Source organism: Mus caroli, chromosome X (assembly GCF_900094665.2).
Source record: "Mus caroli chromosome X, CAROLI_EIJ_v1.1, whole genome shotgun sequence".
Lineage (NCBI taxonomy): Eukaryota > Metazoa > Chordata > Mammalia > Rodentia > Muridae > Mus > Mus caroli.
The window spans coordinates 154,688,919-154,711,167 of record NC_034589.1 but is presented as its reverse complement, the minus strand read 5'-3'; the positions used below and the strand labels follow the sequence as shown (position 1 = coordinate 154,711,167).

General features: G+C 42.2%; 1 protein-coding gene across 4 annotated transcripts in view; it reads left to right on the top strand.

Moving 5' to 3' along the window:
• Nucleotides 1-22,249, top strand: part of Egfl6 (EGF like domain multiple 6) — a 60,276-nt gene that overhangs the window by 16,292 nt on the left and 21,735 nt on the right. For 2 of the 4 annotated variants that reach the window (XM_021153528.2, XM_021153527.2), the window contains exons 3-7: nucleotides 5,110-5,202; nucleotides 11,003-11,122; nucleotides 15,619-15,738; nucleotides 19,123-19,257; nucleotides 21,543-21,665. In XM_021153528.2, the coding sequence (XP_021009187.1) occupies nucleotides 5,110-5,202; nucleotides 11,003-11,122; nucleotides 15,619-15,738; nucleotides 19,123-19,257; nucleotides 21,543-21,665 (591 nt within the window). The remainder of the gene's footprint in view (nucleotides 1-5,109; nucleotides 5,203-11,002; nucleotides 11,123-15,618; nucleotides 15,739-19,122; nucleotides 19,258-21,542; nucleotides 21,666-22,249) is intronic. The other 2 variants (XM_021153529.2, XM_029472967.1) reach the window with 2 other exon arrangements.

Sequence of the window (22,249 nt, the reverse complement as noted above, 5' to 3'; positions counted from 1 at the left end):
AAAAAAAAAAGAAAAAGAAAGAAAAAAAGAAACACATGCAGGTAATGCAAAGGTGTTGTTGCTTTTTCATTATTTTTTGCAGATTACAGACTAAGAAAACAGAGTTTTCCTTGGACACTGTGTTAGGTGTTTACTGAAAGACCTCTTATAATTTCCAGAGGATTTTTTGGAACTGAGATGTATTGTATTAATCTCTATGTGCTAGAGAGCCTGGAAACCTGCATTTCCCCAAGGCAGCTGGCAATGTTGTCCTGAATAAAGTTCATTGCCTCGGGGTAGAAATCTGCGCGCGCGCGCGCGCGCGCGCGCGCGCGCGCTCTCTCTCTCTCTCTCTCTCTCTCTCTCTCTCTCTCTCTCTCTCCCCAGCAGGTATCAAATATCCTGATCCTAAGTTCCTTGTAGGTTAAGTGGGATAAAGACATGCCCAAATGTTCCATAAATGCATTAAACTGCTATTTTAGAAGTGTCTCCTCATGGGCCTATCCATGACCCAAACCCCTCTGTTCTAGCCCCCAAGTAACTAGATTAATAGCTGCTTGGATGGTGGAAGTCATTATTTTTCAGTAAGGTACCCACGGGTAATTTTCCCATGCCCCAGTTAGTATCCCCATAACTATCTACATCTAGGCAAACATCTTAGTTAAACTCACTGAATCTGTCATAGTTACTGTTCTATTCCTGTGAAGAGACACCATGACCATGGCAACTCTTATTAAAAAGAAAGCATTTAATTGGGGCTGGCTTACAGTTTCAATAGTTTAGTCCATTATCATCATGGTAGAGAGCATGGCAGCGTGCTCTACAGATAGATATGATGCTGGTAACATAATTGAGAGTAATGCATACAGGCCGGCAGGCAGTGGGAAGAGAGAGACATTGGACCAAGTTTGGGCTTTTGAAATCTAATGGCATAACCTTAGTAACACACTTCCTCCAATATGACCACACCTCCCAATTCCTCTCAAGTAGTGCCACTCCTTGATGACCAAGCATCCTAATATATGAGTCAATGGGGAGGGCTATGCTGATTCAAATCACCACAGGGTCTAAAAAGGCAAAAGATGTGAAAATAGGAGGAGGGCTTGTTGGGAAGAAAAAGGGTTTGAGAAGGCCTGGGAGGGAGATAAAAGGAGGTATAGTGAGAGCTGAATATGAACAAAATACATTGGACACATGCATACATTTGTCAAAACAATTTACAAGATTTTAAAAGATGGAGATTGACCATAGGGGAGGACAAAACTTGGTGTCTGAAGTCCATGAAACAACAGAAGGCACGGATAGTGTTTCCACACAGTCCCTGTTAGTCAGAGCTTTCAGCGAGCAGAGCTTCTTTGTAGTGGTATGACGAGGATGTTGAGTTTTGTTTTTTTTTTTTTTTTAATGAAGATCATCACTGTCCATCCAGTCACAGGAAGATAGAGCATCACTTGGACACCTGTACCAATTAAAAGGGCACCTAGATGTACCTCAGTTGGTAGAATGCTTGCTAAGCATGCAGCTATCCTTCTAATTGGATGCCTTATGATCAAAGGCATCGGATGTTAGACTGATGTGGGTGACCTTGGAGAAGGTAGTGAGGTTCACTAAGGCTCTGTTTCCTTGTTTGGAACATGGAGAGGGCACTGACCCTCAGAAGGTCCAGAGTGGAGGTACTAAAACGTGTTCTTACTGCCTGTTGCACAGAGAAAAAAAAATACCGCACATGAATAAATTACCATTGATTCAGGAAGGACCAATGAATGACTCTTGTCACATGTCTGTCCTTCAAAGCACCAGGTGTCGGGAGCAATAAGCTTTGTTCTTTACCTAGACAAACATTCTTCTTTGGAGGCAGTCAGGTGGAAATGGGTAAAAGTCACGGGAGACATGTGACTTATAATTTCTTACAGTCTCACGAACCTCAACACTTACTGCCATAAAACTTGGTCAGACCTGGCATACAGCTGGGGAGTAAATGAGAGTGAGCTTTGGCTTTCTGCAAGGGCGGTTCTTCAACTAGATCAGGGTAGTTTGGCCACAGTCTGTACAGCCTATCACAGTCCCAGTGATCTCGCAGCATATGTGTCAAAGGCACGAAGGAACGTAAAGCAAAAGGTTAAATTTAAGACCCACTGGGAGAGTGTAAGGAAAATAGTCAATACGTACATGCTGGGAGCTAAAGATGTTTAGCAACCATTGCTTTTGTTGAATATTTGAGTTTTAATTTGTAATATTTGCAAAAACTTTTAGATCTAAATATACATATATTTTATTGAATCTGGGTTTTTTTTTCCCCAAACAGAGTTCCATGTACTCCAGACTGGCCTTAAACTCTCTGTGTAACTGAAAACAATCTTAAACTCCTGATCGTTCGGCTTAATGCTAGAATCTCAACCACTTGCCAGCCACCATGCCCACTGTATGTAGTCCTAGGGACCAAACCCAAGGCTTTCTGCATTCTAGACAAGCACTCTCCTTACAAAGCTACGTCCCTAGCACCTGCATGTTCCTTCTTGCCAGCAAGGTCATAGGTTCCTAAAAGCACAAATAACAAAGATAGCCACTCCCCTCCTGTGGGGTTTCTTAGTCCTAAACCAGAGTTCAGCCTGCGCAATAAGAAAAACACACCTCGACCTGCCCCAACAAGCAATACCAAACCCTGGCTGGGAGCTCCCAGTCCACACATGCCTTCTCTTTAATCTACTCTTCAATCTTTGTTTCTCTCAGCGACCTGAACCCATGCACAGTGGACCTCTACCCCCAGTCTTTGCTTCTGCCCCCGTCTAAATCTTTCTCAGCAGTGAAGTCCGATCAAGTCTGTATCATTAACCTCAAAATATATGGCACTCTATTGACAAGGAATGAAGTGCTGTCCAAGGACAAATCCATAATGAAAAACTGCAGACCATGGAGACTGGGGGAGAACTAGGGGTTGGGAGGGGTGGAAATGTGGGTTTAACTTGGTGCAAAGTGTGCCTCAGCCTCTGGCTCTTTTAGACACAAACTGAATTTCCCTTTGCTGGATTGGCTGCTCTGGTCACAGATCCAAAGTCACTGTAAATTGAAAACATCTTTCTGAAGCTTCGACCTTAGAGCAAGGATATTACTCACTATTTCTCCCGTGTGCTATCTGGCATTCACCCTAGGCTTTCCTGTCTGAATCACACTGGAAATTAGCTTCCAGGGAGCAATCACAGGTCTTTGGAATTTAAAAAAAAAATCAAAGATTTATTTTTCCAACATCTGAACTTAAAGCTGCATCACCAAGCCCATATTCATAACAAAGGAGACACTGAAAATTAAATTCCATCTCTTTAGTCTTTGAAAGTGGAAAATTTTTTGCTGGGAAAGATTTTTCCTCCTCTCCCTACCTTCTTAGTTATGACTTGTTCAGAACTAACATGTTTCCCTGTTACAATTTCTAGGCCTATTGCTTTACTCACTGTAGGAAAAAAAATATGTTCCAGGCATAGTGGCACACACCTCTAATCCCAGCATTAATAGAGAAGCAGAAGTAAGAAGACCATGAGCTCAAGATCAGCCTAGGCTACATAGAAAGAGTCTGTCCCAAAACAAAAACAAAACCAAGGGTTAGGAATGTAGCTCAGTGCTAGACCATTTGACTAACGTGCACAAGGTTCCTGGGCCCAATACCTAGCACCACAATATATTTGCACACATAGCAAGTATTTGTGTGTGGCGTATATGTGCATGTGATGCATCTATTTTCTCATTGGTGGCATATTCACAACACTATATACAACATGGCAGGAGAAAAAAATGAATTTTGAGTGATTATCTGACGACCTAGAAAACATTGTAATAGACAGGAGTTGTCTCAGTCATTTTGTTCATTCCCTTCCGGTGAGTCTGCATCAAACCTGCCATGATCTTCCATCATTTTTTTCCCTCATCCCCAATTCTGGCTCAACATGCTAGCTCCCTTGCTTTAACCTATCCTTTGAATCCACTGAAGATTTATTGAATGCCTACTTCATGCCATGCCTCAGGATACAAAAGTCAATAACAGAAGAACAAACCCCATCTATGGTATGTTTCTGTGATCACCATCAGCAGCAAGGTTTGAGTGCCCATCAGAGCGAGCTCTTCAAATTTAATGGTAGCAAACAACACTAAAAGGACCTTGATGATTCCAAAGAAAATTAGTACGTGGGGTGGTAGCTCTGTTAGTAAAGTGCTTCCCACATAGGCATGAGGAGCTAAATTTGATCCACAGAATCCATATAAATAGATAGATAGATAGATAGATAGATAGATAGATAGATAGATAGATAAGCAAGCGAGCAATCCAGGTGTGCTTGAGCATGTTTGTAATCCTGGCCCTGGAGAGGCAGAGTCAACCTGCTATCCTTAAAGGCCAGTGAGAGACTCTGTCTCAGAAAACAAGATTGGGGGAGAAGGACAGAAAGATGACTCATTGGGTAAAGGCCCTTGCAGTCAAGTCCGATGACCTGAGTTTGCTCCCCAGGACCCACATTGTAGAAGAAGAGAACACCATCTGCTGCAAGTTGTCTTTGGACCTCCACATGAATGTCATGGCACATGCATCCCCTGCCCCTGAATACAAATAAATACATTTTTTAAACAAATAGATACCATCTGAAGAATGACACAAAAGGTTGTTCCCTGGCTTTCACATTAAAGTACATGTGTATTCATACCCACACACATGTGAACACACACATATACATACCAAAAAGGAAATAAGAGATAAGAAGAAACAAGTGTCAGAAAGAAATGGAGGGACCTTAGAATTTGCCCATGTTACTCTGATGTCTTCCGCTTGAATGCTCTTCTTTAGTAATGTTTTGGGTTGACATGCAGAAGTGATAGGTTGTGTGGTCCGAGGGGCTTTATGACATTGGAGGCATGGCCGTGCTAAGTAAATAAGTCCAATGCACTGATATTCATTGCTTTGTGGGTATGAGGGCTGGTTTTGTTCACAAGGCAATCCCTTCCCAGTGTTGGAAAAGATGAACCCAGAGTAAAGAGGATATCTATTCTCAGTCCATCTCCAAAGAGTTCTCTGCCACATTGAAGGACAATCCGCCTGTGCAGCCTGTCAGTGTGCCAACTATATCATCAGGATCTCTTTCCCTTTCACAGCTATGTGTGAGCCCGGGTGCAAGTTCGGTGAGTGTGTGGGACCGAATAAATGTAGATGCTTTCCAGGATACACCGGGAAGACCTGCAGTCAAGGTCAGTACACCACCAGGACCCTGGGATGACTCCACTTCAATGAGGTCAGGGAGGAACAACAGCACTGGAGGTTTCTTAGATGTTGATTGTCAAATCTTGAACAAGGTTTCAAGATGAGAGTTTTTGACCAATCTGTACTTGATACATGTAAAACTTCTGGGTTTTTTTGTTTTTGTTTTTGTTTTTAAATTACACAATAAGGATACTCACTTAAAATAACTATTGTTTTTGAGATTATCTAAATAATACACATCCTTTATTTAAAAAAAAAGAACAGCAATGAATGAGAATTTAAAAGTAAAAAAGGATGGACTAGTGATGTAACTCACTTGGTAGAGTGTTTCTCCAGCATGAGCAAAGCCGTGGGTTCAATTCCCAGCATTCTATAAATCAGGCATGATAACACACACCTGTAACCCTAGCACTTGAAAAGTGGAGACAGGAGGATCAAAAAAAGTTCAAGGTCATCGGGGCTACATGCCAATTTTTAAAACAGCCTAGGATACAGGAAACCCAGTCTCAACTGGGGGGAAGGACCTCAAGGAGAGACTCCACCCTTAACCTTTATTAGAACCATAGTTAACAGTTTGCTGTAGATCAGTGAGTGGAGCAGAGACCCATTTAGGATGTCAAATGATCCATTCATATGGGATCACACACTGGATACCTGTATATCAGATATTTGCATAATGATTCAAAACAGTAGCAAAATTACAGATACCAAGTAAAAACAAAATGTTATAGTTGGAGGTCACCACAACATGAGGAACTAGATTAAGGGTCACAGCATTAGGAAGGTTGAGAAGCACTGCTCTAGATCTTCAGAGCCCTTTTCAATGACCCTACAAGTATCAGTATTTCTCATGGATATCCTTACCTGTCAGTATGCACAGAGCTCACACTCCTTAAGGCCACATCTCAGTCCTTAGTGTGAAGATATTTATCTTTTATGAAACTTATGCTTTCCTACCATTACCATGTCCATTGTTTCCACTCCCTCGACTCTGCAAACAATGCTAAATCAAACATTCTTCTCATATCTGCTCAACAGCCAGTTCTTCTAGAGTGATTTGGGCTTAGATAAATATCTAAATCTTGGAATCGATGAATAATGTGTCTTTTTACCCAACATATACATTTCTGAGAAGTTTTGACTTTGTTTCTGAGATAGGGTCTTACTATGTAGCTCTAGCTGTCCTAGTTGTCACTCTGTAAAACAGGATGGCCTTGAACTCACAGATATTCACACACAGAAGCAGATATGCCTGCTTCTGCCTCCTGGGTGATGGGATTCAATGTGTGTAACACCACACTGGTCTGTTTTGCTTTGAGACAATCTCATATGTCCCAGTTTGCAATGTAGCCCAAGATGGACCTTGAAATTCTGATCCTCCTGACACCACCTTCTGAGTGTTTAGATTATATGTATGGGCTACACCACCCAATGTATATGATATACTTCAAAGGAAAATTTATGGTATTTGTCTTAGGCTAGTTATCTGATGACAATTAAGGATTTATTTAATATCTTTAACATTGGCCAGAGATGGTGGCACATGACTATAATCCCAGCACATGAGAGGTAGAGGCAGGAAGATCAAGATTTGAGATCTGCCTCTATTATTTGCTAAAGAACAGCCTAGGCTATCTGAGACTGTCTCGAACAAAAACTCTTTGTCTTCCAGAGAGAGAAAGAGTTGTTAGCTAATGTATAATGTCTATTTGATTTACCTTTCAGATAAATGATAACTATATTGTCTATTTATATAGTAATACAGTATGGGATGTGTACATGCTAAAACATACTAGTTTCATTTCTAAAATTCAAACTTAACTAGGAATCTTTTATTTTTAGTTCCCAAACTTGGGACCCATCCCCCGGGTCATCTGGCACTTTTGAAAGACATTTGAAAGATGTGATGCTGGCATCTACTGGCTAAATACCTACCTTAGGGTTTCTATTGCAGTGAAGAAACACCGTGATCACAGAAACTTTTATAAAGGAAAACATTTAAGTGGTGATGGCTTATAGTTCAGAGGTTTAGTCCATTATCTTCAAGGTGGGAAACATGGCAGCATCCAGGCAGGCATGGTACTGGTGAGGTACCTGAGAGTTCTACATTCAGATTAGCAGGGAACAGGAAGAAAAAGAGTCACTGGACCAGGCTTGAGCATTTGAAAACCCCAAAGCCCATCCCAAGTGACACATTTTCTCCAAGAAGGCCACAACTACTCCAACAAAGGCACACCTCCTAGTAGTGCCACTTCCTAATGACCAAGCATTCAAATACATGAGCCTATGGAGGCCATTCCTATTTAAACCATTACAACACTTTACAATACCCCAAAGTGCCCTATACCAACAAAAATAGCTTGATCCAAATGGCAATAGACATTGATACTGAAAGACTGTGAAAAGTATAGTAAACAAAAAATACCTCGAATGCTGAAGCTGGATATCAGTTAATAAAGTATTTGCCTAGCATGCACAATACCCTGGATTCGATCCCTAATATGAAATAAACAGAACATGTTGTCAAATTCCTGCAAACCTAGTCCTTGAACAGTAGGAGCAGTAGGATTTAAGATTCATTCTTGGCTACATAGCAGGTTCCTGAGATACAAGAAATCCTGTCTCAAAACTAACAAACAAACAAACTAACATACAAACAAACTAAAATACTTTGGGAGGAAAAGAGGCCACCTTGGTCTTGGCTGTAGACTAGATGTTTCAACTAGGGTGATTTTGTCATTCTGGGGTGTCTGGCAATGTCTAGACACATTTTGAGTTGTCACAGTTAGGGGAGGGTTGCTACTGGTATCTATTGAACAAATACCATCCCTTCTCCTAAATACTCCACAATCCAGGCCAGCCCCTATATAGAGGAAAGATATGGACTCAAATGTCAAGAGAGGTTGAGCAACCCCTGCATGAAGAAAGCCACACAAATTAAGAAAGTGCCCCTAGCCTTACAATAAAGTTGAGCACCATCAGCCAATCACATTTACCTTCTCTCGTGAGACATTTCCAGGGAGACATAGTGATGGCTCAGCAGTTAAAAGGTTCAATCCTAGTACCCATATATTAAACTAGCTGGGCATGGTAATAAAGAATGGTGATGTGGAACTCACTGGCTACCAAGCCTAGCCTAATAGCTGGGCCCCCTCTTCCTGTCTCCAGCAACCTGGGAAAGACACCTGACCTCCTTATTCATACTCATGTGCACAAGCCCACACAAACATGCACACCAAGCAAACACTGAGAACCACAGGTTCATCAGTGAGATGTCTTGGTAGAACTTTCAGGCCAGGTGCTTCTTTTTCCTCAGATCCTTTCTGGAGCCCTTCTGACTAGGGGACCTAGTTATCAAATGCCAGTAAAATATTAACATTAAGAGAATGGTCCAGTTGGCTCAAGTTTGGAGGTTGTCTCTCTCCACCCAACACCCCCCGCAGCCTGCCTGCCCCATGGCAGCCTGATCAAAGACGATTCGTGGCAATGGGCCTGAGCTAATGTGTTTCCCAAAAATCCTCTTAAGACATGAGTGAGTCACCTCTGGCTTAAAGCCAAGGGATGGAGTACCCTGGGTTTTCCATTATGTCCAGTCACCATATTTCAGTCCCCACCTTAAAAGAGCATAGGGATTGGAGCCAGTGAGATGGTATATGAGAGGCACACTTGCCCTCATGTGCACACAGATGTACACACACACACACACCTGCAAAATATAATAAAATTAGCACATGTTTAAAAAAAATAAGGTGGTTGAAGTGTGTGAGGGAGATGATAGGGTTGAGGGAACAGGCAACAGAGAAGGAAATGTCAGGTGTTAAAAACAGTCTGCATATACACCGAACCTTCCAAAGGCAGGAACAGCTACTGTTTCACCTTTCAAGGACACACTCTGCCACTGCTGTTCAGAATGGCTTCTCTTCCGTGGAACTGGGTACCTTTCTCCTTTCTATGTCTTTCCTGCGGGACTTAATCCATGTCGTCCTCAATCATATTTCCAAAGACAAGTCACATCCTTTTATCACAATATCTTTTAACAATTTTTTTCTCCTGCATCTTTTCTCCTTTTTGACACAGGGTTTCATTTATCTCAGGCTAAGGGCGACCTTTAATTCCTTATTCACCCTTGTATCTACCTCCTGATTCCCCCTGCATCCACCTCCTGAGTGCTAATATTACAGTCTTGCACCACCATGCCTGCTTTTGAGGCACTGGGTATTGAACTCATGACTTTCTGCATGGTGAGCACACGTCCAACTGATCCATATCCTGTAGCCCACCTACTTTATCATTTTCTTGTTTTAAAAGAAACATTATTTATTCTTAATGTGTTATTTTTTGCCAAAATATACAACAAATCACAGAAAGAAAGAAAGAAAGAAAGAAAGAAAGAAAGAAAGAAAGAAAGAAAGAAAGAAAGAAAGAAAGAAAGGAAGGAAGGAAGGAAGGAAGGAAGGAAGGAAGGAAGGAAGGAAGGAAGGAAGGAAAGATACCCTTGAACATGCCAATTAACCACAACCATGGCACTGAGAACTTTTCACCCTAGGTTTTTATGCCTTACACATTTCTGTTTTGCCGCTTATTCATTTAGGGTTGATCAGTACACATAGCCTTGTAATCACACCATGAACACCTGCACATGCAATTAAGTATGCTGCAACCAAGTGCCTATCGAGGTTCTTTATAGAATGGTTATTAGCTAAGAGGATGGGCTTCGACCTGGAGCCACCCCAAATCACAACAATGCTGCTGTCATGAGCTGCTTGGGAAGTAGTAAAGGCAGAAATACTCAAATTGTATGTTTCTGACTCTTCATTAAAGTAGCAGCATATATAAATATATGTATATTAAAAATGTATAACTTAGGTCAGTGAGTTGGCTCAGCAGGCAAACATACTTGCTGCACAAGCCTATCAGCTTGAGTTTAAACCCTGGGACTCACATTGAAAGAACACTTTAAAGTTATTCTCTGACCTCCACACACACTATGACACCTATACTTTTACACATATCACACACACACACACACACACTAATAGTAAGAATGAAATATTTTAATAAAATTATACAACTTGATGAATTGCCACAGCACTTTTATAATTGGAGCCCAGATCAAAAAAAGCAGAATCTCAACAGTCCCCGCCTCCCACCTATTTAAGCATTTCTTTCCTCAACAAGAAAAGCATAGCCATGGATGGTGGGTGGCATATGCCTGTGATCCTTAGCACTGCAGAGGATAAAGCATAAGGGCTGCCTTAAGTTCAAAGCCAGCCTGAGCTACAATGTGAGAATGGATAGATAGATAGATAGATAGATAGATAGATAGATAGATAGATAGGAGAGAAAAGCTTATCTTGACTTTACTTCATCTATTGCAGTATGTGTGCAATGGATATATCCATCTTATTCTACTTAATATCTGTTTGTTAGAATCATCCTTTGTTGCCTATAAGTATAGTTTCTTCTATTTAACTGCTGTACAACATACTCACCACATACCCATCCTGCTGGGATGTGTTTGAATCACTCCAACTAATACATGTATTATTATGATCCCTTTAGCGTGTGTGTGTGTGTGTGTGTGTGTGTGTGTGTGCGTGTGTGCAAAGTACCTGTAGGAACATCCATTCCCTCCAATACTCCTATTTGCTCCACATCCTCACCAATCTCTCCAAGTGGTTCAGCACAGGTGACTCTATGCCCTTCCCCAAAATGGCATCTAGCCTCTCCCACATGGGTATTTTCTGACTCCATTAACATTTCTCTCTTTTCTGCCTGGCCCTGAAGATGTGAATGAGTGTGGAGTCAAACCCCGGCCATGCCAGCACAGATGTGTGAATACACATGGTAGCTACAAATGCTTTTGCCTCAGCGGCCACATGCTTCTACCAGATGCTACATGTTCAAGTAAGTTTCAGCAGCCACTCAATGCTGAAGGCTTGCGTTTTGGTATTTGATGCCTGGGGAAAGACTTGCTTGGGTAACTTTTAAAAACATATCAAGCTGAGTGGTGGTACATGGCTTTCACCCCAGCACTCGGGAAGCAGAGGCAGGAGGATCTCTGCGAATTCAAGGCCAGCCTGGTCTACAGAGCCAGTTCCAGGACAACCAGCGATTCAAAAAGAAACCTGTCTCTTAAAAAAATAATAATAAATAAACAAACAAAACCAAACAATATAAAGAGTAAAAATAAAATTTAAAAATATATCTTGTGTTATCCTAGTGTGGTGAAGCAAGTCTTTAATCCTAGCATTCAGGAGGTAGAAGCAAATGGATCTCTGTGAGTTTGAGGCCAGTCTCATCTACATAGTGAGTTCTAGGACAGGACTCCACAGTGAAACCCTTTCTCAAAAAAAAAAAAAAAACCACCCACACCCACCCCTGGTCATGGTGATCCTCCTGTCTCTCTTCCCCTCAGTCCCTTGCCAGCTCAATCCAAAAGTCCTGCCTCTGTCTTCCTGCCCAGCCATTGGCTGTAGTGCAATTCTTTATTACCATTCAAAGCCAACCGAGGACAGGGACTCTCAGTTTCTGGAAGCTTGGCTTTTGAAAGCCAAATTAAGACAAAGCATCAGAACCAATTCCCAACATATAGGGTTGAGGATGTGTCTCAGTTGGTAGAGTGCTTGCCTAGCATGAAGAAAAAATCTCTGGGTTTGAGGCCCAGAATCATGTAAACATGGCACAATAATACATGCCTGTAATGCCAGCATTCAGGAGGTGGAGGCAGGAGGATAAGTTATTTCAAAGTCAAACTGGAAATCAACATGGGGATACATGAGACTCTGCCTCAAAAAAAGTCTTTTACATAACCGTAAGCTAAACATCTTTGGGCACTTTTTAAAATTATGGTTAAGATGTACATAACGTAAAATTTACCATTTTAGGGGCTGGAAAGATGGCTCAGTGGTTAAGAGCACTGACTGCTCCTCCGAAGGTCCTAAGTTCAATTTCCAGCAACAACATGGTGGCTCACAACCATCTATAATGAGATCTGACACCCTCTTCTGGTGTCTCTAAAGACAGCTATATTGTACTTACATAAAATAAATAAATCTTTTTTAAAAAATATTACCATTTTAGCCATTTAAAAGTGAGCAAACCTGCTACCTTCACATTGTTCAGCAACCACCTCCATCATCAAGCCTGATGACCTGAGATTGATGCCTGGAACCCACAAAATTCCTGGCTCTCAGTTGTAATTTCCAGCACTCTTACCTCAATGTGAGAGGTACATGCATGGAACTGGGCACGAAGTCCATGGCTTACACAGTGTAACAGCAGGCAACAAGAGAGACCATGGCTTAACACAGCAGAAAGCAAGAATCAACTTCTGAAAGGTGTCCTCTGACCCCCACATGTGTGCTGTGGCACCCATGTAACCATATGCTCACACACATGTGCTCATGTGCTCTCTCTCTCTCTCTCTCTCTCTCTCCCTCTCACTACACACACACACACAAAACATACTAGCTGGGCATGGTGGCGCACACCTTAATCCCAGGGCAGAGGCAGGTGGATTTCTGAGTTCGAGGACAGCCTGGTCTACAGGGTGAGTTCCAGGACAGCCAGGGCTACACAGAGAAACCCTGTCTCGAAAAACAAAAAAAATAAAAAATATAAAAAATAAATAAAACATACTAAAAGGAAAAAAACTTTAACCAATAACAGCAACTCCCTATTGCCCTCAATAGCTATAAATCTGCTTTCTGTCTCTATGGATTCGTTTCTTCTAGACACTCACTTTATAAATGGGGGGGGGCGACTCATTAGGGAAAATCAATTACATATCTCTACTTACGTATATGTGGAGACAAGTAGGATTTTATCATGAAACTAGGCATGGTGATTAAAGGGAGGTGATAAATTTCTACACCATCCCAGGGACATCAATCCTTCCCACCACTACCTTTCTCACGCCCCTTGCCCCACTCCCAGAGATTAGTGTGTCTCGTTGGAAATGCATTCTGACTCACATTCCTGAAAAGAAAAGCCCTTCTGTGATAATGAACCCCATGTCCTGGGGGAGGATGGGAATCTCCAGCCATTCATTTCTTGAGAGGAGAGGCTTTTTAAGTGTTGTATTTCAGCTTAAAGGCAAACCCACCTTCCCTGCCTGCCTTCCCCTCCCCTCCTCTCTTGCCATCTCATCTTCTTCTGCCCCTCAGCTCCCAGAAAGCACAAGCCTGCTGCCTTCGGCCAGCTTCCCAAGGTTGCAATCATGCAGATGCCCAGTCCATCTGGGGCTTTGGAAGGTAATGTGTAGTGCCCCTAGTTCCTCTATGTCTTAGCCCTAAATCATCATTTACTCAGATCTTACCTTAGCAAAACAACCTAAGAGATAACATACATATTTGCAGGGTCTTTTTCAAATATTCTATTCATATAAATTAAGGAGAAACCCACATGAAACAATATAATAGTTTATTGAATTCTTTGCAGCACCCTTGTGACTAGCACCAACTAGAACTTGGCCAGAACTTCCTGGTCTTGTGCTTCCCCAACAAGGACCGTTATCTAGGCTTTTTACAGTGATCACTTCAAACTTCTTTTTTTTTTTAATTTTTTTATTAGGTATTCTCTTCATTTACATTTCCAGTGTTATCCCAAAATTCCCCCCCTCTGCTTGTGGACGTTGTACATCGTGGTGCGCACTAGGCTCCGCACCACGATGTACAACGGCTTTTTACAGTGATCACTTCAAACTTCTTTTTTTTTTTTTTTTTTTTTTTTNCCGAGACAGGGTTTCTCTGTGTAGCCCTGGCTGTCCTGGAACTCACTTTGTAGACCAGGCTGGCCTAGAACTCAGAAATCCACCTGCCTCTGCCTCCCAAGTGCTGGGATTAAAGGCGTGCGCCACTATGCCCAGCTACTTCAAACTTCTTAAAAACATCGACACTAATGGATGATTCTGAACACATTACAGGGGAGCTCATTCCGTACCAAAAGCGATATTGTTCCTCAAGTGGAAAGCTAGCTAATTTTGGTGATTAAGTTTCAAAGAAGATAGCTAAAGAGAAAAGAAGTGAATGATATAACCATCAGTAGGTGTTTGTTTCCTTGCCTTAGGTCTCCATCCCTGTACCCTCTTTCTTTACCTCTCGGGATTATCTGTGCCTCCACATATAAAGTTTTCTTGGGTGTTGATTTTTTTTCTTCCTGGCCCATTTTATTGTCTTTGGTCCATCTGGGTGACTAGCATTTTAGTGAGGTGGGTGAATGTTATTTACCAAAATCATGGTTTTGATCACTGATCTTGGAATATAAGAAGTATTAAGAGGGCTGAGAGATGGCTCAGTAGGAAAAAAAAAAAGTATCTGCAGTGCCAGCATGAGGACCTGAGTTCTAATCTCTAGAACCCTCGTAAAACACATAGCACAAGGGTTTGTAATCCCAACAACGCTGTGGGAAGATGTGAGGCAGAAATAGAAGAATGCCTAGAGATTTCCAGGCCAGCTAGGCTGAAGTACACAGTAGAAATACAACTGAGACCTGCAGTGTGGCTCTAGGGATCAAACCAGTGTACCTCACACATGCTAGACAAGCGCTCTAACACCTGACCTCCATCTGCAGTCCCTCCCATAAACTTGTTTTTCCCCCCTTTGGCCACCAGGAGACATGTAGCTAGTCTTTGCTGCAAGGGAAGCTAGGCAAGTATCTGGATTGTCAGAAACACATTTTAACAATGGTGAAAATGGGGGCCAGAAGAGTTCTTGTGGAACGGAGTACCTACCTGGATTTGCTACATCATTACAGGTACCTGAAACACCAGGCTTTGTTGCTTGAGTGACTCTCAATGAGTCTCCACATTTGTGCAAAGATCTCTAGCGCTCCTTTGCACTAACTGCTCACATTGATAATCTATATCAGCAATTACTTTCCATCCTCTAGAGACTGGCCACATGACATATTAATCTGAGTGCATTTAAAGATGAGAGAAGGGCTGAGGATGAGGCCAGTTGGTTCCATGCTCACCTAGCTTATACACACCCTGGGCTCAATCCTTGGTGTTGCATGAACCAGATATGGTGTCACATGATTGTTATCTCAGAATGTTGGAAATGGAGAATCAGAAGTTGCAAGGCTATATAGTGAGTTCAAGGCCTAGCTGAGATACATCAGACAATGTCTCAATTTAAGAGAGAGAGAGAGAGAGAGAGAGAATGGGGTTCAGTCAGAGCTGTATGTTTTCCTAGAGATGGTCAAATGCAGTGTGTTGGTCAACAAAATAGACCTTGAGTGAGTGAAATGATTCCCAGAGGTCACCAGGACAATGCTTCTGCCAGATTCCTCGTGGGTTTCTATTTGAGACTCAGACCGTGAATCCTGTCCTGAGACTCATTACATTTCACATCACCAAATTGGGAGAGACTTTCTTGGTTAATCTTTGACTGCTTTTGCAGACTCCAGGACGTGTGCCAGAATAAACTGCCAGTACGGCTGTGAAGACACAGAGGAGGGACCACGGTGTGTGTGTCCATCCTCTGGCCTCCGCCTGGGCCCAAATGGAAGAGTATGCCTAGGTAAAACAGAAAGTGTCACCTCTATTCCCCTCCATCTCCCTCCCATTAGCCCTCCATTTCCCTCCCATTACCCCTCCATTCCCCTCCATCCTTTCTTCACTGAACTCCATTTTCATTCACCACTAGGCTTGTGTTGACTAGATACAGTAAATTCTTCAAAGTATTGATCTCTGTCTATGAAATATCTTCAGTCATTTGTGCTCTCTAAATACTTTGGGATAGAAAGGAAACCCAGTTTTCTAGTAGTCTATACTGCCAAGTGCCAGAATGAACAGGGCACAAAAGGTTCTTTTTATTTACTGTACTGCCACCACATATCTGACTTCAATCACCATGCGACGAACACTACACCATCCATTCAATCTTATGAGCCACGGGGATTTGTTTCAAGTCCTGGCTATCATTTTCCTGGAAAACCTGTGTTTACTTTTTTGTTCCCAGTATTAATTTAGTGAAAATAGTATCTGCCTCCCACGACATTTAGGCAGTGTTTTAAATGCTTTTTCACATTCTCTTTAAAAACCTGCTCTAGGGAATGGAGCTAGAGCATAGTTAGTGTTTGCCTAGCATTTGCAAACCCTTGGGCTCAATCCCCACCACCTTATAAACCAGGTGTGGTAGAATGTACCTGTCACCATGGTACTCAGCAGATAACAGCAGGGAGACCAGAGGTCATCAGGGAGATCAAAGGTCTTCCCCAGCAAGTTCAAAGCTAGTCTGGATTACCTTAGACTCTGTCTCAAAAAAAAAGTCTTTATAAAAATTATCCAGCACACAGTAGGCAGGGTCAAGCGGACTTCTGTGAATTCGAGGCCAGCTTGGCCTACATAGTGAGTTCTAAGTCAGCCAGAAATACATAGTGACACCTTGTCTCAAAAAAAGTAAAATTATAAGTTCATTGCTATTTCTGGCTAGACAAAACGGGCAGATTAAATCAGTACCAATTAAACACATAAACTGTTCATTCATAGCTGTAAATTTAGTACAAGCTGTGGCCTAAAGCTTTAACATCCTTTCTCTTGTGTTATTGCACATCTTACTTTGTGAGTCCACAGAAGCCGTGTTGGTTCAGTAAATGGTCCCAGGAAACACTGGTTGAGCACTTAGGAAGTATCACGGGAAAAAGCAGGGACCAGCACTGAGTGAGTTCGGTGAGCAGGTTCAATGAGCTCTGGACACCTCTGGGAGACCAACTGTATGTACTTGTTACTTTTCTCATTGCTTTGACAAGAAGGAACTTGGGGGAGGAAGGGTTTATTTGACTTATAATTTGAGAGGATGTAGAGAATACCATAGTGGAGGATGGGTTGCAGCAGGAGTGGAAGGCAAGGCAGATGGTCACATTACATCCACATTCAGAAAGCAGAGAAGTGAGATTTCAAGTCCCGCCCCTAGTCACTCCCTTCGTCTGGTAAGACTCCTCCTCCAGAGACCAAGTGTTCAAAGGCCTGAGCCTATGGAGGACATTTCACATTCAGTCTACAACTCCGAGGAAAGCTGCCTCTTGGCTTTCCTCCTCAGGCAAGGATTTTGGGTCACCTCTCCACCAACCACTGCTGTTCCCTCACGGGGTGCTGCTCCAGGGTGAGACTCCCTAATCCTCACAGTAGGACCCAGGAACAAGTCTAGCAGGCAGCCTATGGCAGCAATGGGACCTTTGAGGGCTGAGTGGCACAGCCCCCTTGGTGGCTGAAACACCATTTCACTCATTTTTGCATGTTGGTTACTTTTGTGAGTTTGAGTTATGTTCAATCATGTAACTGCGTATTCCTTACAATCATATTTCAGCAAGTACATATAACATTTAGATTGGGTGAATACAATAGTCTCAATAGGGAAGAACCAATGAGGCCAGAATCTTGGAAGACAAAAAAAAAAAAAAAAGTCATCTTCTTTGATTTAAAATCTAAGCGTGATGTAACAAGCTCTTCAATGTAATAGAAATGTTCTTTAGTCAGGATTCTGGGTGTTCATTTATCCTAAATGGATATAGTTTGATGAATTTTATATGTAAAGTAAGCTCAGCTGCATAGGCCAAGGAAGCACTTTTTAAAACGTGCATGTATATTAAACTCTGTCTTTTTGTTTGTTTGTTTTTCTTTGTTGTTATTGTTGTTTGGTTTGATTTTCAAGACAGGGTTTCTCTGTGTAACAGCCCTGCCTGTCTGTCCTGGAACTCTCTCTGTAAGCCAGACTAGCCTTGAAGTCACAGATATCTGCCTGACTTTGCTTCCCGTGTGCTGGGATTAACTTTGTTCAAATCAATACTTACTTGTTATTTTAAAAGTGCAGCAGGATAGCTCAGTCACTGAGGTACTCACCATATATACATGTGTCCCCAGATCCCTAGCATTCACTCATGGGGTGGGGGAGAGGATGGGGGCCTGTGAAATGCAAACAATAGGCCAGCATTAACTTGCATGCTTAACCCAAGGTCCAACCTACTTGATACCTGGAGGTTAGAGCAATGCCTGAGTCTTAGCAAATTGCTCAGCCTAGCTGTCAGCCCCCGGTGTGACATCACTCACCCCGGAGAAATGTAACATGCCTATATAATTGATTTAAGCTTCATTGTTACACAGTTATAATCGACTAACAACTTAAACAATGGTGCGTGCTTCCACAACTACTTTTTTTTTTTTTTTTTTTTTGGTGATTTGAGTCAATCTTACAGGAGCTTAGAAGGAGCTATTTAATACTTTTACAAAATGCAAATCTCAAATGTTCATTTCTTTCAGGTTGCTCAGAGTGAGGCTGACTGCACTTTCAAAAATTGTATGCTATATAATATAATTAGTTCCTTGGGAAAATAGTCACTCACCACATGCATGAAGCATAGGGACCACCACATGCCAGATACACACTCAGCCAGAAAGAGCTGGAGCCTGATACATGAGCAGATATAAGGAGTGGGGATACAATTCAGTTGATAGGGTGCATGCCTAGCAAGCATGCAGCCCGGCATTCCATCCCCAGCACCACATAAACAAGGCATGAGGGTCTGTAATCCCAGCACTAGGAACATGGAGGCAGGAGGATGAGGAATCAAAGGTCATCCGTGGCTACACAGTGAGACTGAAGCCAACCTAATATACATGTCAGAGATGGGGGAGGGGGAACAAATAATGACATTGTAGCCAGGGCCATTTAACACCTCCAAGAAAAGTTGGACATAATTGATATGAACCTGTAAGCTAAAGAGCTGGGCGTGTGCCTGGTGAAGATCTAGAATACTTCCTGAAGACTTGACCTTGACAACAGTCACTTGGTTTTCCAGGCAAGAAGACTGAGCATGTGCTTGGGCATTGTGTGGGTACCAGTGCAGGTACATGTGTCAGAGTACTCTTCCCTCAACCTCTGACAACTTCTACTCCTCTATTCTAGATATCGATGAATGTGCGTCTAGCAAAGCAGTCTGCCCTTCCAATCGAAGATGCGTGAATACATTTGGAAGCTACTACTGCAAATGTCACATTGGTTTTGAACTGAAATATATCGGTCGCCGATATGATTGTGTAGGTAAGATCCAATGAGCCGCAGCTGCAATTCCAGGGGTGTGCTTTCAATTCTGACAGCCAGATGGGTGTGGCTGCCACGATACCAAGATGCCACTGCTGTCTTGTAATGCCAACTGGAAAAGAATCCTGTCTCATTTGCTGTTTTAATTTATACATCTGATAACAAGTTGAATAAAATTTTATTGATGGAAAGCTTAAAAAAAAAAAAAAGATCCAGTGGCCTTTTCCCCTTGCCTCCAAGCCTGCATGTGTTCTCTACAGACATTTTTTTATATTCATTCAATCTACTATACTGATCACCTGGACACAACACACACACAAAGGGAAAAAAATTGATATTATGTTTCTGGCATTTAGGTAACTTCGGTGAGAATATTTATGAAACCAGATCCATAGTGATGGAAACAAATAAATATAATACTATCATGGAGGCAAATATCTTGAGGTTACTTATGTGAGGGTTGTTTTTTTAATGTAATGAGTTTTTGTTTATTTTATATGTCTAGTTCTATCTCCAACTACACCTATGAATGGAAGCAATAACGAGGTATTTATATTTGCTACAAGATTAAGAAGATCTCAGTGGTCTGTTCTTGACATTTTTCATTGGATTGGCTTTACAAAAATGTATGAAGGAGACTGGAGAGGTGGCTCAGTACTTACAATCACAAGGACCTGGATTCGCATCCAAGCACACAAGTAACAAGCAAAGACTCTTAGAGGATACCTGAACCCCAGGTCTAGAGAAGAGGAACAGGAGGATCCCTGGGGGGTCTGCTGGCTTCCAGCATACCTAAGAACACAGGAGCCCCTAGGAGAGATTTTGCCTCAAAAAGAATAGGCAGAGTCATAGAAGAGGATACTCTCCTTGCCTCTGCTGTAGACATAGGCACACACATCAATTTTTTAAAGGAAGATTATATGAAGGGGAGCATGTTCTTTCCTTTCTGCTTTCAGCCCTTTTGTAGTTCAGGTGTCAAATAACATCGCTGTGCTAATACTGCTATTAGTCAGCTATTAGTCTCATCTTAAAACATTTTCATCTCTTAGTGAAGGAATTCCAGGCCTCGGAGAGCTTGTGAGGTTAGATATACATACCCATTGCCCTTGATAGACTGTCCTACAGTGAAGAGAAATTTGGGCTGCCTCTAACTCTCTATTCGTTGGCATAACTTAGGTGACAAAGGTATGACATGACATGGAAAGCTAACTGTTGGAGAAAATATCATCCTTTCAATCCTGTACTTAGGGCTTCTTAGGACATGTCTTATATCATCATGTTGGGACAACACCCCATTGCTGGTTTTTGAACCATCTTGGGAGACCTTCACAGCTATTCCCTCAAATCTTCTTAGATATGAACACTATCTTAACTAGGCACACAAAATTCATGTTCGGCATAAGCTTAGAGCCCACCCTGTCCTGTCAATCCAGCCAGCTGGGCAATCAAATGACAGCAGTGCGATGTTGCCCAGATCCCTGCCCCTATAAGGACGCTCCCCTCCACAACAGATTGGGAATGTACACAGCTTCCCAAGAAAGCAAATCTCTGATGTACTAACAGCGGTTAATACTAGCATCAGAGCGTCTTTTGTGACTGAACTCAAAACAATACACTGGTTTGTGTCCTTATAGCTACAAAAGCATAGACAGGGCATAGGCTGGAGAGTAGAGTGCTTGAAGCTCCCACCTGAGTGGAACCTGGCCAGTTTTCCACCTCTAAATCCAGCAGACGAGCTCAAACCAGCCTGACCCTTTCCCCTGACAGGTTCTGAACAAAATGCCCGTGCCTATGAATTCAGACAATAGCAGCGATTCCTGGCTGATCCTGTCTTTTGTTTGTGAGGAGTTTCAAGCCAAAATTAGAATTTGTTTTCTGATATTGTTCCTTATTTTCAGATTACATGGATGAAATTCAAACCAATCCAAAATTTAGCATTTATTTTCTGATACTGTTATTTAGTTCCCAATTATGTGGGTGTAAGGGAAATTGAGAAACTCCAAACACCATAGCTGATTTCAATCACATTAATAATGAGCAAGCAGTGAAGTTGCACTGGGGGAGGTGAGCTGCAGGCACCCTCCCTACATACCAGGCAGGCACCAGGCAAAGCCAGGGCTCTTGGCCAAAGGGCCTCAGGTTTTGAACACCTCTCTGCTCTCAGGCAGCACTTAGTTTGCTGAAGTGTTGAGTGGTTGGCCTTGAAGTTGCTCAGGTGAAAAGGCTACTCCTTCAACAAGCCCTTTTATCATAAAGTTGTTCACTGGAATGTTCCCCCTTTTCAGATATAAATGAGTGTGCTCTGAATACCCATACGTGCAGCCCCCATGCCAATTGCCTCAATACCCGAGGATCCTTCAAGTGCAAATGCAAGCAGGGATATAAGGGCAATGGTCTGCAGTGTTCTGGTAAGTAGCATTTGGTCATGACAGTTTTGCTATCTGTCCCCCACAAAGCACTCCTTCCAGATAGCGTTCTTTCGTGTGTATGTGTGTGTGTGCCTCAGCCTTGTATCTTTTCCTAGTTGTGTTTGTATTTCTGGTACTCACAAAAGTCATAGGCAGGCACAAAACTGAAAGATCTCGGGCTAGGATGCTAATTGAATCAGTAGAGTGCCTAACATATTGAAATCCTGGACCCCTGTACCAAATAAACTAGGTATGGTAATCCCAGTACTTGTAAGAGATGGAAACAAGAGGTTTAAACATTCAAGGTTATCCTCCAAAACATAGTGACTTTGAGCCCAGCCTGTGATATATGAGACCCTGTCTCAAAATCAAACAAGCAAAAACCCTAGGGTAGGGGGACAAACAAACAAGGGCATAGTTCTTATTTTTCTGGTCATAACACTTTCATCAGGACTTTTTCCAGAACAGCAACCAAAATATGGTAGGATGTGCTAGATATCACTTCTTGTCATCCTAAAGTTCACATTCTCTCTCTCTCTCTCTCTCTCTCTCTCTCTCTCTCTCTCTCTCTCTCTCTCTCTCTG